This window comes from Teleopsis dalmanni, chromosome 2, assembly GCF_002237135.1.
Source record: "Teleopsis dalmanni isolate 2A chromosome 2, ASM223713v2, whole genome shotgun sequence".
Classification (NCBI taxonomy): domain Eukaryota; kingdom Metazoa; phylum Arthropoda; class Insecta; order Diptera; family Diopsidae; genus Teleopsis; species Teleopsis dalmanni.
In genome coordinates, this window is record NC_051847.1 from 168,005,957 (window position 1) to 168,022,382 (window position 16,426).

General features: G+C 24.6%; 1 protein-coding gene across 1 annotated transcript in view; it reads right to left on the reverse strand.

Moving 5' to 3' along the window:
* LOC119680588 (homeobox protein abdominal-A) overlaps positions 1–4,969 on the reverse strand; it is a 44,058-nt gene extending 39,089 nt beyond the window's left edge. Inside the window, exons 1-2 of the mRNA XM_038093488.1 lie at positions 4,143–4,969; positions 2,158–2,396 (exon numbers count right to left, since the gene is read on the reverse strand). Of these exons, the coding sequence (XP_037949416.1) occupies positions 2,158–2,396; positions 4,143–4,951 (1,048 nt within the window). The 5' untranslated portion in view covers positions 4,952–4,969. The remainder of the gene's footprint in view (positions 1–2,157; positions 2,397–4,142) is intronic.
* Positions 4,970–16,426: the final 11,457 nt, after the last annotated feature.

Below are 16,426 nucleotides of genomic sequence, written 5' to 3' on the forward strand. Positions count from 1 at the left end.
TAATGAACTAATTGTTTAGAAGAGCGAGAGATCTTTTTCAGCAAAACTACAGTCCATGTACGTATGGTATACCAACAGAGAGCTGTGGTATTGCACCGAGCGAACTATGTAGAAGTTACCATGATCATGGAAGAGAAATTTCCCAATATTTACGAAAGCATTTCTGCACTGAACTTGCAGGATTAGTGAAAATAGACTATTGTATTTATTAAGGTAAATCTGAAAAATCAAACAATTTAACTTGGATAGCACTTTTAATAGCATTTGGAACCAATCCCGCCTTTTTCTGTCAAATTTAAGAACATAACAATTGACAATGGTTGTCTCCTTGAAATGTAAGTGCTGACATTTAACCCACATATTATACATCAAATATTAAAAAACAATTAAAATTATATAAAAATAATTTAAATTAATATAAATATATATATTTATATAACCTTCATATATTATACATATGCATATGTCTGCATAAGTGTAAACTTATTTCAGTTAACATAAGCAAATATCACAGCTTCGACGGACCAGAGGATTCTTAATTACTTAGGCAATTAAAAAATCTTTATTTATACTTTTTGACATTTTATTAATGGTATGGGAATTATGAGTTCGAATTTCTAAGAAAAATTGTGCATTAATGCATAAAAGTCATCCGATTCCTATACTGACTAATGTATAACCACAATTGTGGAGCTAAGGAGCTTCTTTTATTAAATTTGATATTAACAAAAATATATAAATTATTCTTACGCATTTTTTGCACTTAATTCGATTCAATTTTAATTACTTTTTTAAATAAAATTGTTTGAAATATGTATATTAAGCAATTTTTTTTATACAAAAAAAACCTTTTATAAACTAATTAATTTAGCTAAGTGTTTGGCATTAATTAGCTGGTGATTACTCGAAATATAATAAATCAATCAAACATAAATAATATACAACCTTAATTACATAGATTGAAATTGAAATTGTTTTAATATAAATTAAAAAAAAATATTTAAATAAATTGAAATTATTTGCTAACTCATTATTTTTATTTATTCTCAATGGTTTTAGGTTAATAATTGCATTTTTATTGTATAGTACTTTAGTACTTTAAAAATATTTAAAAATAAAACTTTAAAAATAATTCTTGAAGAACTAATTTTTCAAAACAAAATTCTTCAAAAATAATTAATTAAAAATAATTCTTCGAAAGTAATATAGATTTCAAAAATAGTGCTTCAAAGTTAATTCTTTAAAACTTATTTTTTGAAAATAATTCCTTAAAATTAGTTCTTCCAAAAAATTCTTCAAAAACAGTTCTTCAAAAATTTTTTCAAAATTAATGCTTCGGAAATAGTTTTTTAAAAATAGTGTTTTGAAATTTATTCTCTAAAAATACTTCTTCAAAAATAGTTCTTTAAAATATAATTCTTTAAAAATAAATCTTTAAAAATAATTCTTCCAAAATAATTTTATAAAAATATATCTTCAAAAAAATTCTTCAAAAATAGTTCTTTAAAAATAAATCTTTAAAAATAATTCTTGCAAAATAATTTTATATAAATAATTCTTCAAAAAATATCTATAATTCTATAATTCTTCAAAAAATTTCTTTAAAAATAATTCTTTAAAAATAATTTTTCTAAAATAATTCTGCAAAAATAATTTTTTAAAATAATCTCTTTAATAATAGATCTTTATATATTTTTAAACACAACCATTTTTATTCCACATCCTTATATTTTAAATTTTATATGAATAGTTTATTAATACAACTTTCAGTATAGTAAAATAATATTAATATAGAAAATTGCATTTAATTAAATTTATTCTAATTTATTTATTTTTTTTGTTGTAGATCAAACAAAACATTAATAATTGCATTATCCTGTCTGTATTGATTTTTCAACAAAAAAGAGTCTTCAAAAATAAATCCTCAAAAAATTTGTATTTTTTGAAAAATAATTTTTCAAAAAGAAAATCCTCTACCAGATTATAACTAATTTAGTATTGTACCTATCAATATGTTTATAATAATATTTTTTTAACCTGTCTAATAATTTAATATTAGATTTACAAAAAAACTTAATTGATTTAAATCGCAATTAGCGAAACTTTATTGCTCCATGTGACGAAGCTCTATGCACATTCAAATAAGTATAAGCTCACCTGTCAATGTCATCCATGGGTATCTAGGCAAATCTGCAATAGTTTGACCGGCACCTGCAGTTGGCACAACACCTGATGAGGGTTGCGTGCAAGCATTTCCCAATGAGTCAACGCCGATAGCTCCAGCTGATGCTGCAGATACTGCCGAAGCAGCGTGTTGATAAAATTGCGCAAAACTGGAAGCTGAACCAGGTACACTCATCGATTGATAACTGTTCATGACGCTGTCTGTGTACCTACTGTTGATTGAAAAATAAAAAAAGAAAATTAATAATAATAAATAAATAATAAATTAGACTTTATATTGATATTTAAATTACGCTACTTAAATGCATATATAATGAGTAACTCAATAAACGTGGAACATTGTTTGGAAACCAAATAGAAGTTAATTTAAAATATAATCTATGCTAACCTAATTGACCTGTCCAACAAATGCTCGTACCTTTCAATAAGACAATAAATTTGTGCTCTAATTTTCAAAGCTAATTATCTCTATGGTTCATGGAGTTCACAATGTGCGCTGTGGTTCTATTGTTATGGCACCTAATTATTGGGTAATTCTTCAGTAATTGATCTTGTGTCGTATGCAAATGTGTGAAGGTCAATGTGCGTGCGAATATTTTTATAAGTCACTTTATTGTGTCTCTGGTTATGGTCAATTTACTCAAACGACTCTGTGCACCACAACCGAGAGGTGTTCTACAAATTGGCCAAATGCTAATACAACGCCTCTCAACAGTTGTGTGCTCTAATTTTATGACTACATAATAACAGCAATAATAATGCACATTAAATGTGCTAGTTTGAGTATGAATTGGTGTAGTGACAGCAGGTTATCCCTTGTGACTTTGTGACAATGTGACGTTACTCAATCTGGGCTCGTGTTTAAATTTGCAATTTGTTTAATTTGTGTGGCTATTATTATTACTTTTTCTATGGTCAACAGTAGAGTCATTGCTATAATTATGACGACGAATAAGTCATTCATAAGAGTATTGTGTTTATTATGGTTATTGTCACCCAAACATTACAGAATGAAAGCAAGTTTATTTGTCCAAAAATAGGGACAATTTTTGTGACAATTTTGGATTTTTATTAATATACTAAGTAAATGCTTTAATATACTCAATTACGTGATATATATGAAAGAAATTCTTGGTTTTTTATTAAAATAAAAATAATATAAATAATAAAAAGAAAATTGACTTTTCCATATTATTGAATATATAGTTATTAGTAGTCACAATTTTATTATTATTGTTTTATTAAAGAGGTATTTTGAACAATAGTGAATTACAACAACAAAATTTTATTATTTATTAAATAATTGAATTCAATTTTTGGCTGACTATAAGCAGTTGTCGATGGTCTTAAGGAAATACTCTAGATATTTTGCCAGAGTATATGACTTGAAAAATAAAGTGCAATTTGATTGAACTTTTGTATTTATAAAGAATATAAAAATCTACTTACACAACTAAAAAAATGTTAAATTACTCTAAAAATGTTTGATTGGGCAATAAAATTTTGTCAGATCGATAATAAATCTAAATTGGAAGCCGATTGCTATATAGGTATATGATGATATCTAAAGATATCTAAAGAAAAGTTCATTCAGAATATTATGAAAGATCAAATAGATGACCAAAACAATTCTTTATTCTACAGATAATGAATCAATATACTTCACTGGGATTAATTACTGAACTAGCTCTTTCATATAAGTTTGCGATTTCAAACGCACCTCTAATATCTAAGCAAAATCTCATTTCATAAAAAAATATTTAATCGCCTAAGCTTTTGAACTTAACCGCGCAATCGATACTCGAACTCGAATTCAAGTATCTTAATCTAAATACTTCCACTCTACCAAGTTGCGGGGAAAAAAGTCTTGTAACATTGAAAAGCATTCACACTATATAAAAACTAAATATTTTCTGAATACACAGATACAATATATATATATATACACATATACACACCTGCACGACTTGTCCTCCAGTCCAGTGAAGCCAGGCATGCCTGAGAGACCACCATGAGAAGTGGGATGATTTGACACGTACGGATACATTTTACTTGTGGGTATGGCAAACGAAGATGAAGCTGCGGCAGCTATGGAACTAGCGGCCGATGCTGAGGTGGGTGAGTTGTCGTTGATGCTGCGATGCAAAGATGACGAAGCCGACGGAGATGGTGAGCAACTACTGTCACCGGTATGTGAGTTAGCACCTGATGGGGGTGTTAATAGTAACTGTTGTTGTTGTACTCCTACACCGTTGTTACCGTTGTTGTGTGAACTTACAGCCGCTGCAGCTGCAGCTAATTTATTAATATGTAACTGTTGCTGTTGTTGCTGTAATTGCAATGCAGCCGACAGCGAATACTGATGTTGCTGTTGTTGTTGATGCAACTGATGTTGGTGATGCAATTGCTGTGTGAGCGAACCAAATGTTGTTGATGATGGTGAAGATGAGGAAACTGGTGAATTTGATGATTGATTTAGATTATTACTATTGATGTTTAAAGCTGCTGTTGAGCTTGAAGTCGGTGATAAGGATAACGATTGCGTACCTGCTGTTAAGTTGTGGGTCGATGAGTGCAGACCGTTGTTGTTGTTGTTGTTCAAATTGCTATTAGCAACAATTGAGGAAGAAGAAGCGGCGGCTGCGGCTAAGGCGGCTGCTACAGCTGCTGATGATGAATTTTGTGATGTTGTAGTTAAATGTGAATTTATAAATGGTTGGAACTGTGGATACTTTGGTAGCATACTATCGAAAACAAATTTTGACATTGCACATATTTTTTTCTAATTTTTAATTGTTTTGAAGTTCATTAACTCCTTTTGTTTTTAATTTGTGAAAACACTAATTAAAATTGTTTTAATTGAAATTATTTTCTTAACGATTGTTTTCAATTATTTATTCTTTTCTAATTTTGTTTTGAAAATTTTAATGGAAAATATTTAATAAATATTTAATATATTTAAAAGCTTTTGAATAATTAAAAAAAAAAATAATAAGATAAGTCGTGTAACAAATTTAGTTGATCCCGATTAGTTATTCATTTTTTTTTTAGTTTTTGTATTAAATTTTAAGACAAAAAAGTTTTAGAAATTGGAAAACCATCAGCAATTTTTATTTTAAAGTTATAGCTTAAGCCTAAAAAAAATAATTCTAAATAAATAAAAATAAATAAAACTTAAATCTTTAATAAATATTCAATCTTAGAAAGTTTAAATTAAAAAAATAATTATATTTAGTTAAATAAAAATAAATAAGACTATTTGACCAAAAATTAGAAACGTGAATTGAAATTTTATATCTATAATTATCCATATTATTTAAATATATAAGCATATATAAGCAAATTATTTTATTACTTATTTTACATCTTTTACGTATTTATTAAATTAATTTTTATTTTTGAAAACATTTATAAGATTATAAGCAAATTAAGCAAATTTTCTGAAATGTGAATTTTTTTCATTATTTATAGATTAATTATTTGATTTATTTTTATAAAAATTTTTATAAAAATATATAAATTTTATTCTTTATTTTTATATGATTATTTAAGATTTTTTTGAGTTATTTATTTCCATCTTCTGTCTCATACTCGTATTTATTTAAATATCGGCAATATTTTTGCTAAGAGCCTGATTGCAAAAGTAATAATATATAGTGATAAAAATATAAATTAATAATGATATCAAAATAATATTATAATAATGTAATAATTGTAAGATAAGTAGTGATTCTGATATTTATTTGAGGAAATATAGCCTGAGATATACAAAATATTATAAGGATTATTGTGTACTGTGTATTGGAATGGTATTATATTAATTTATAAGCTTTGACTATAAATGATCTTTCTAATATATTTATAATATTATAATATTATTATTTATAATATTATTTATAATATATATTTTACTGCAAATTTTTTTGCGGTAAAATTGTGGTGACACGGTGGTATATATAGTGTGTGATTGAATATGTCCACCCTGACATATTCCAATTAGGTAAAGATCTATATAGGTTTTAAAAGTATATCAATATATATGTATTAGAAATGATTATCTAAAATTTATTTCGAGAAATTTATTGGTAAATACTCATACGCCTTACGAAATTTTTGCATTTTTGTGGAGAATTAAAATGTTGTGGAAAGACTGCAGAAGAATAGTTCTAAGATAATGAGATAAGATTTGTAAGATAATGAGAGTTTTTGACTGAATATTTTTTTCTGATAAGGTACTAGTTACTTCGATAAATACTGAAAATGAACCTTCATTTCTTCCATTTTGAATATATGAGAAGTACATGTAACAGATCCTGTATATTAATATATAAAAGTTCGATAGTTTCTTAACCATTTTTAAACTTCAGCTATATATGATGTTCTAAATGTAATTATCATTCTTTGTATCATATATCTGTTATCTTATAAGCACTACATAGTTTTTCAGAGCTGTTATCTTTGACTTAATAATTATTCAAAGGTATCATTATTTTATTTTGCTTCTTAAATAATATAAAAAGAAAAATATTGCCAGCATAGCATGCTCATAAGACATTAAAATAGAAGACCTGTAAGTCACTTTAGTAAGTTAGAAAAAATCTTCTTTTATATTGAGAAAAGCACTCGAATGCTAAATAATTAATCTATCAACTAATACCATCCTTTTTAGGTTAGTAATAGCCTACACTTAAGACTGAGCAGAGAAATGTCATCTATCAGCAACCGATGCCCCCTAACAGATGCACTGATAAAATCTGAATGTCATTGTCAATATCGCCCGAAATAAAGTCATGAACATAAACATATACTGAAGTGCTTTTGATATCAATGAGACTGACATCTATGCTATAATATCAAAGAAAGAAAAGACTTATTAAAGTTATTGAAACTTTGATTGACATTATTGTTTACAGATATGGACCTGTGTGAGTTACCGTCGGTATAGCATTTTTGGGTAAATAATTGAAATTGTTTAGTCTTTAAGATAACAACGATTTGCCTTGAAAGCAACGATCAGATGCATTATAGAGAGTGATAGAGTGCTTTATATACTGAACAAGCTAAACGGGAATTAAATTTCAATATGTAACTTCATTTCAAATTGACCAAAAGTACTTTTTATTATAATTGTTATAAAATATATAACCTGTGAGATCAAAAAATGTTTAACTTATTTGTTAATAGAATATTAGCTTTCTTTCAAATTGAATAAAATACTAAAAACGACTATTAGTTTCAAAAAACTTATGTCAATCCTTGTTTATATAAATTTCAATAAAATTTAAAATTAAGTAATAATTCCTGTAAGCAATAATAATTGCGTTGCTACAACTTATTTTTAATAACAAAAGTAATATTAAAACTAATTTTAATAATAACATTAAGTTTATAAAAGGAATATTAATACATTATTCATTTACCTGGGTTTACTATTACTAAGCCTAACCTAACTTACTAAAAATTACTTATTAACAATAATAACTATATATAATAACAACGTAATATATTATTATTATTATTAAAATGAGTATAATGTTAGTAATCATAATAATTTAATAGATGTCATAGATCACGGTGTATGCAAGTACTAATTGAATAATAAATAATTATAAAATTTATTTTATATAAATATATAAATATTAATTCATAAAACAATAGCTACCATAATTTAGCAACTATAATGTAATAATAATTAAATAACAATAAAAAAAATATAATTAACAACACCTACGTATAAGTAATTTATTATTATTAAGAAATAAATCATTATAAAATTTTAGTTAAAATATTTGCCTATTAATTCATATAACAATAGCCACAATAATTAAACTATGACAAAATAATATAATAATAATAAAATAACAATGCAAAATAAATATTAATAACACCTTTCGTGCTTAAACAAATTAAATAGTAATAGTAATTTCGAAATATTTAATAATAACTTAAATATATGCAATAACAATTAGATTTTATTAACAATAAAAATTAAAATCAACAACTTTAAATACACTTTAATTACTTATTTGCATTTAATTTTAGTTAAAAACTAATGAGTTTTACCTAGCAATCTACACGTCATTTACTTAAATGTGTAAATTTGAATGTTTTGTTGTATATATTTATATATATTTATTTACTTATAGTAAAAAGAATATATAATTTTCAGTCGTTTAATATCAAATTGTAGAGGATTCGGTCTATTTTAGGCCTAGACCCTGTTGACTCTTATTATGGTGATTATAGGTCTTAATATGCATATAAATTTCCATTCACCTAATACTAGTACTCAAAATTTAATATTCTTAAATTTGTTAGTTATTATTTTAATTGAATAATAATTAATTATTATTTTAATTAATTTTATTTTAATTAGTTGTTATAATGTGGCTTTTATTTTATAGCTTCAAAAAATTTTAGTTAAAATGAAATGATAGTACCAACCAATTAAAATTAAACTGATCTTTAATGTTTAAATTTAATCTTTAATGTTTGAGACTTATAGGAAAATGAAATGGCATAAAATTATTTACTTTTATATATATCATATATTTTATATTAAAAAAATAAAAACAGTTAAAGTTAACAAAATAAAAAATCGCGTATTATTATTATTTTACAAATTATAAATTTATACAAATTGTTAACTAATAAACTATATAATTTAACCCTATAAATTTTGTTAATAGTAATGAATAAATTAAATCATGAAGTAATGCATATATTTTTTTTATAAAAATTTTAGAAAACCAAAACAATAATTTAAAAATATTTTATTTTAATAATTTAATAAATTATAAATATGAGTTAATAAATCATAATATATATAATTATATATTAATAAATAATATATGAATAAAAATAATTTATTAATGAATACATGTACATATACAAATAAATAAAGATTAATAAACCATAAAATATATAATTAAATATTAATAATAAATTTATGAAAAATAATAATTAATTAATTAATACATGTACATTATAAAGAATTAAAAACAATTTTACCCTAAAAAATTAAAAATAATATACAAAAACTAAATAAACAGTTTCTTATTTTAAAAGCTTACGATAATATCGATAATAGATTGAAAACAAATAAAGTAGTAAAATTATTATGTTATTCCGTTCAAATAAATTATAAATAAATACAAATTAATAACAACTAACATATTTAATTAGTTTTATTATAATATATTAATAATAAATGATTATGAAAATAATTAATGCATACATATACTGTATATGAAAAATTAATGATACTATAATTACAGTTACGTTGTGTAGAAGAATAAATAAAAAAAATATATTACAAGTATGTATTATTAAAGTTCAAGTTAAAGATAATGACAATTAAAAATATAAATAATAATATATAACTATACTAATATAAACAGTTAATAAATATAAGTTAATCATAAATAATACATACATTATTAATATAAGGACAGTTAAAATTTAAGAAAAAAATTTATGATAGTACATTATTATAATAATTCAAATAATAAATAAGCTTGAACTAAAATCGTTCATGAACAAGTAATAGTAAACTGATTATAAAATTAATTGATAATAATTAATAAAACATATAATTAATTATATTATAATTTAATACTAATATTAATCAGTTAATATCATTCATATATATCATATATAAAAAATAAAATATAATTAAAGAATTAATTTTATTATAATATGTTAATAATAATTATTTCAATTAATCATAATAACAGATACTGATTTTATATGAAGATTATACATAAGTATATTAAGAGATTATATAGATTATATATGTATATAAATATATTAAACGTAAATATAATTATTAAAAATTAAAAACGTAAAAAATAATATACAATAATTTTTATCTGTTGATAAAAATTATAATGATATACAAATTCACAACTATTAATATATATAACAAAATTACTTATAATTTTTAATAATAGTTTATTATTGAATTATTTATTACAAACGTATTATGTATGTAATAATTTAAGATGTTTGAAAATTTAAAAAATTTAATTGTAAGTATATTAATGTAATTATAAGTAACTATATATATATAATACTTAATACATAAAAATTATATGCAATTATAATTTCATTAAGATTTATTATTCATTGTTTTAATGACCAATATTTAATTATTTATTACTTTTAGTTTCGAGACGAGTTAATACCAATTTTATTATAATCTATTATTTATATTGAACAATTGATATATGGTCAATTATTTAAATAATATATAACATTTAATAACTATTAATATAATATAACATAATATAACATATAATATATAACATAAATTTTTATGACAAATTATATTTTATTTTGATTAATATTTTGACTATAATATATAGCCATATATTGAAAATTATATAGAAATTGTATTATATTTTTACCACTATTTTGACTATAGTGTATAGTCATCTATTATCATAATATTGGAGAAAGTAAAATATAATTTTTATAAATTTTTCTATATAGAACTATATAATCGAAATATTGATTGAAATAAATTATAGTTTTTAAAAAAATTTATATATTTCATATTTATATATATTTCATATATTGAAAATTATATAAAAATTGTATTATATTTTTACCACTAATTTGACTATAGTGTATAGTCATCTATTATCATAATATTGGAGAAAGTCAAATATAATTTTTATATATTTTTCTATGTAGAACTATATAATCGAAATATTGATTGAAATAAATTATAGTTTTTAAAAAATTACAAAGTTTTTTATTATTTAAACAATTGACGAAGCATAAATAATAAATTATAACAAAATTATTATTGTTAAGTTTATTATAAATTATTTTATTAATTAATTAATTAACCTATTTCTTTCAGTTAGCTGATGTGGCTCTCAATTTTCAAAAACTATTGTCTTAAAATTTAGTATATATTTTATTTTAATCTTTTATAATTATTTTTTGCTTATGACGTTTTAACTATTTGTTTTTTTTTAAAGAAAAAAATTTCTAAAAAATTCATTGCGCAAAATTTTTGGATAGTAAACCACATTTTGAAAAGCGCCAAGAGATGGCAGAGTATTGAAGGTTAGTGGAAAAGGTAATTTAAGTTAAGTTAATTTTTTAATTCTAACTAACTACTCAAGTGGAATTAAAAGCAAAAAAGAAAATGAAACAAAATATATATAAAACAAATTGGTTTACCTTTTTTATTTTTGAAATAATTTTATAGCCAGAAATTTGCTTAAGGAATTTTTGTTTAATTTTTCAGCTCAACGAAATTTGTTAGAGAATTTGCTTCTTTCTTTCTTTCAACAAAAATCAAAATAAATGTTGGCAATTTTATGCTTGTTCTTGTTGTTGTAATAGTTGTAGTAGTAATAGTTGTTGTAATTGTTGTAGTTATAGTTGTAGTTGTAATTGTAGTTGGGGGTTTATATATGCAAATATTGTGTATTTGTTGTAATTGTAGTTGTTGTAATTGTGTGTTTTGTGTATCTTAAAAGGTGACCAAGTGTGACATTAATTTGTTTAAAAAGTAATTAAATTTGCCGTTTAATTACTTAACACAAACCAAAAAACACACGCATTCGAGACAATAAAAATTTTAATGCTTTTTTCTTTACTTTTATTAACTCTCTAGGACCGTGCTCAAGAGCCGACGGAATGATTTATAGTCGTTCTACTTGTGACGTGTTAACAACCCTTACACCGTCGGTGGTATCAAGTTGTGGGTGTTAGATTTTTGATTTCGATTAGAGATTGACTTGTGGTAATCTCCTTTTGTGTGGTATTTTGTATCTCAACCGCGTGTTGAAAATATTAACTTTTTATTTAGTTATATAAAGTTTCATTTATTATAAATTTCTTCTTAACTTTTTTCTATGTAAGTAATAAAAATATTTTTTGTTTTTTTTTTGTTTTTGTCACTATAGCGGGCCACACATTTTATTTAACATGTAGCAGGTACCGATAGAGTATTTGTAAAATCTTCGCTTGAGATACTTTAAGTTCTTTTTTTTTTGGTTTTGGTTTTTATTTTTTTTTTTATGGCTTGTAATTACAGATGCGTATTTTTATGGCCTTTTAATTTTATGATTTTTTTTATGTACTTTTTATTTTATAGTTTTATGCTACTTATTTGCATTGTTTACAGTTCACAGATATTTGAGTTTAATAGGTTTTTCGTTTCTAGTTTTTGGTTACTAATTGTTTGTATAACAAACACTCGAAGCGAGATGAATTATTTTATTTTCGATTGAAGCTTAAAGATAGAAGAAATTTTAATTTGAATTCAATTTGAATTTGAAATGCTCACGTACTTTTTATCCACGCACTGAAATGAATAAAATTTTCAAAACTATTTGTTGCTTCGACGATTCAATTATTCAATTAAAATATATCTGAAATTACCCGTTCGCGCACTTTACTACTTTTGTATTTGTTTTTTGTTTTATTATTATTTTATTTAAATTTTATTAACCGAATTAACATGAGTTATTGTTTTATTATTTTCTGTCGTTTATTCGTTTGAGTTTAATGTGCTCTATTTGGTAAGCGCCGCGTACACCGTGTCGTCTTATACGTTATACGAAAATAATAATAATAATAATCAGAAACAGTTAAAAGACAATAAGAATTCTATGTTCGTATGGCAACAACAAACACTCCGCAGACACTACTGCGCTCTACGATAATAAATATTATAATAAAACGAAATTTTTAAAAGAGTATAAAAATTTGGTGTAATTGGTAATTTTTTGTTTAGCGCGCCTTTTGTACGCTTGCGAAAGCAGCGTTTGTTGCGCGAGAGTGAATACGCTGAGCCGCTGAGCACCGACGACGGACGACAAACGACAAACGATAAACGACGGTCGACGTTGAGTGGAGTATATTATAAATGTGTGCTTTATACAGTGTGCTGTGTGATGGTCGTAAATGTATGGTGTGCTTTTGCTGCTGCCGCTGCTGCTGCTTTTGGCGGTCGGTTGGTTGTTGGTGTTTGGTTGGGGTCGATCGTTTATGTCCAACACTGTTGAGTAGTAGTTGCTTTATGGCACTAAACAAAATCCGCAGCATACAATGCGTTTCATTTTCTGCGTATGTGTGTACGTGTGTATAAGTGTGTGTACGTGTGTATGTTGCGTTGTTGGCATGGCACAAGGAGATAGATGGGCGCTCAACGTACGTACAAATTTTTTTACATGAATTTTCTGTTAAGTCTCCTTTAATATAATGGAAAACCATTTGCAAGCACATAACATAGGACATAACATTAGTTTGCCCTTTCTACCCTTCGCGTAAGCACCAACAAAACATTTAATAATTTTATACTCAATAAGAATGTATAAGAATTGAGTTGGTCGCACATGTAGACTTTTCTCACTCACACTTATGTGTTGGCCAATTGGTAGAACACATCAACACAATTTTCTGATTGCAATGATGGTGGGTGCCAGAAATTGTTTGATGGCCGACTACTTTTGAGTGATTTAAAAGAAATGGAGTAAATATTTGCTCATTTAGGTGGCATACACACTCATTCTTCTTATTAGAATGTGAAAATTATTGTCTTATAATGCTCTCTTTCATTTTTATTGTTAACAACGTGTAAATGAGTAATTTTAAGCCGTTGAGCTGGATTTCTATTGGAATAAGTGTGTGCTTGAGCGCAATAACAATTTAGTTTTATAACAAGTGAAAACTAAATAAATATTAACTCATTCGTAATAAATCAATTCCTTCTCTGTTAATATTAAATTTTTTATATATTCAGTTTTTTCAGTTTATATTTTGGCAAGTAAACAATAAAAAATTGTTAATACAGATTTAATTAATTTGATTTAATGCTGTGCTATATTCTCTGCTATAGAGAAGAGAAAAAACTCACTCATTCAACTAGACAAATAAATTCACATGTGAATCTAATATCTTGTATCTCTTGATATTTGCCGGCGACATAGTAAATTTGTTTTATTTATTTTTTTATGAGGGTAGAAATTGTTGTTATGACATTTTTATGAAATCTTTAGTAATTTACGATTGCAGACTTTAAAAGTAGCATGTTTGGTCTTTGTTGACATATTGTTTGATAGATACATTTTTTTAAAGCATGCATATATTTAACATAGTTTGTATTATTGTAGATATAAAATATTTTGATTGCAATCGATTTAAATACAGTTAGGATAACAATTTGAATAAAAATTGCATGCGGAAATATATTATAATTATTTCAATAGTGGTTAATATCAGAATTTCAGTACCAGACTTGTTTATTAGCGCAACTTGAAACATAGGTAGTTGAAGTGGAAGAAGGAATTAATCATGGATGGAACATATTACATATGTATATATTAGAACTAGCCGATCGTACTGATAATTGAAAGTATGTGGTTAATACCAATAATTGAAATATAGCTTAAACATGTTTCTGGACAAGCCTGGACTTAGACACAACAGTTGCTCCAATATCTGCTCTTCATGCGTCGGTAGATTTGTACTACAGTAGATTTGATCATGCAGGCCGTACCTGGCCCTATGCCGTTCTGTAGGTCAGTGCAGCTAGTATAATAGTTCGAATAAAATTTTCATTCGGAGAGGTATTTTAATCATATGTGAAATTATTGACATATTAATTTCAATACCAGACTTGCTTTTAAATCCACATGAAAAGTAAATAACAAGAGAAGATCAATGCAAGTATTCTCACTCATTCGTTACAGTTTGTAAGTACTTGACCTTATACAAGAAGAACTTTTCTCTCGAAAACTTCCACCGCTGCTTTGTCATTTTGTAATAGCGTCCATGCTTCGACGTCATACAGAACCATAGATCGATTGTAAGCTTATCTTTTTATTAAGTGTACTATGATTCATTTGCATTCAATATTTATTTTAACTTTGAACTTTCGACACTGTTCGCTATACTCGTATTATCACTAATATTATTTGAATATATAATTTATTTGTTTCAGAATTTGATTGGGTGTGAGTTAATATTTCACACTAAGAAAATGTATTAATGACTTAAAAATCGAGAGTAGATATAATCAAATGCAGTAAAATTTGACATTCATAGTGAAGTAGAGTACTGCAACCATTGCTGACGGTTAATATTTACAGGTAATATCCTAATATTCGACACAATTATGATCACTTAGTTTTGTGGTTTCTTTTGGTCTATGTTAATGCCGTACGTATATTAAAATCTTCTTGAAAATTTCTCTGCCCATATTCACAAGCATTTGAAGTCAGCACATTTAAAAAAATTATTATTAACTTAACAATTTATTGAAGCTTTAACGGCAAGCAAGATAAAAATCAGGATCTAATTTTGGAATGTAAATAAATATGGATCTATTCAAATATTTTTCTCAGAACAGTTATAGTTCAAGGTACTGTTTGACTTGCAGAGTTTGCAAAACCGAACTCCTAAAAACTAATTTGTCGACCCTTTATTTATATAAATTGTAAAAAATGAATAAAGAGGTCATATAATCAAATACCGTCAGCCTTACAGATGTTTTTAAAGAACACAGATGTTAGATATTTGGCAATATTCGTAATCGCTATATGGTCTCGGGAAGCTATCAAAAATGGAAACATTTTTTGGATATGAAATCTTACTTATTAATTTTTTTATTCTATTTTTAAATTCGAATTGTTTTCGTTTCATAGGACATTAAAGACAACTCCTAATTAAAAATTTTTTATAAATTATTTAAAAATACTTTAAATATTACTGGAATTGAAGGATGTGTGTGAAGAGTAGTTTGAAGAATTCATATTTTTTATTTTACGAACCAAAAAGAATAATGTGTATGAAACAAAGAAATAATTATAGACAAACGGTATAAAACTGAGAGTTTATTTGGACTTCATATTAAAAATAAACAAACAAAATTCAAAAAAAAAATATTTTAAAGTGTAATTTTTATATATTTATTAATTAAAAAATTAATATAAATTACATAAAATTTTGTAAAATTTGACAATATTTGCGCTTCAGTGTTTGTAAAAAAAAAAATGTATTTAAAAAATGTAATTTTTCCTTACTTTTTATTATTATTATTATTATCTAATTGATATATAATTAAGATTTATTTTAATTTCTGATTTATTTGTATATATAGGTCAATACGAACAATATTTTTAATACAAAGTATATCTTTTTCATTACAATCTTTTTTAGCTTCTTAAGTACTAGCTTAATCAATAGGTACGAAAATCTTTATGGCTCTTAAATATGA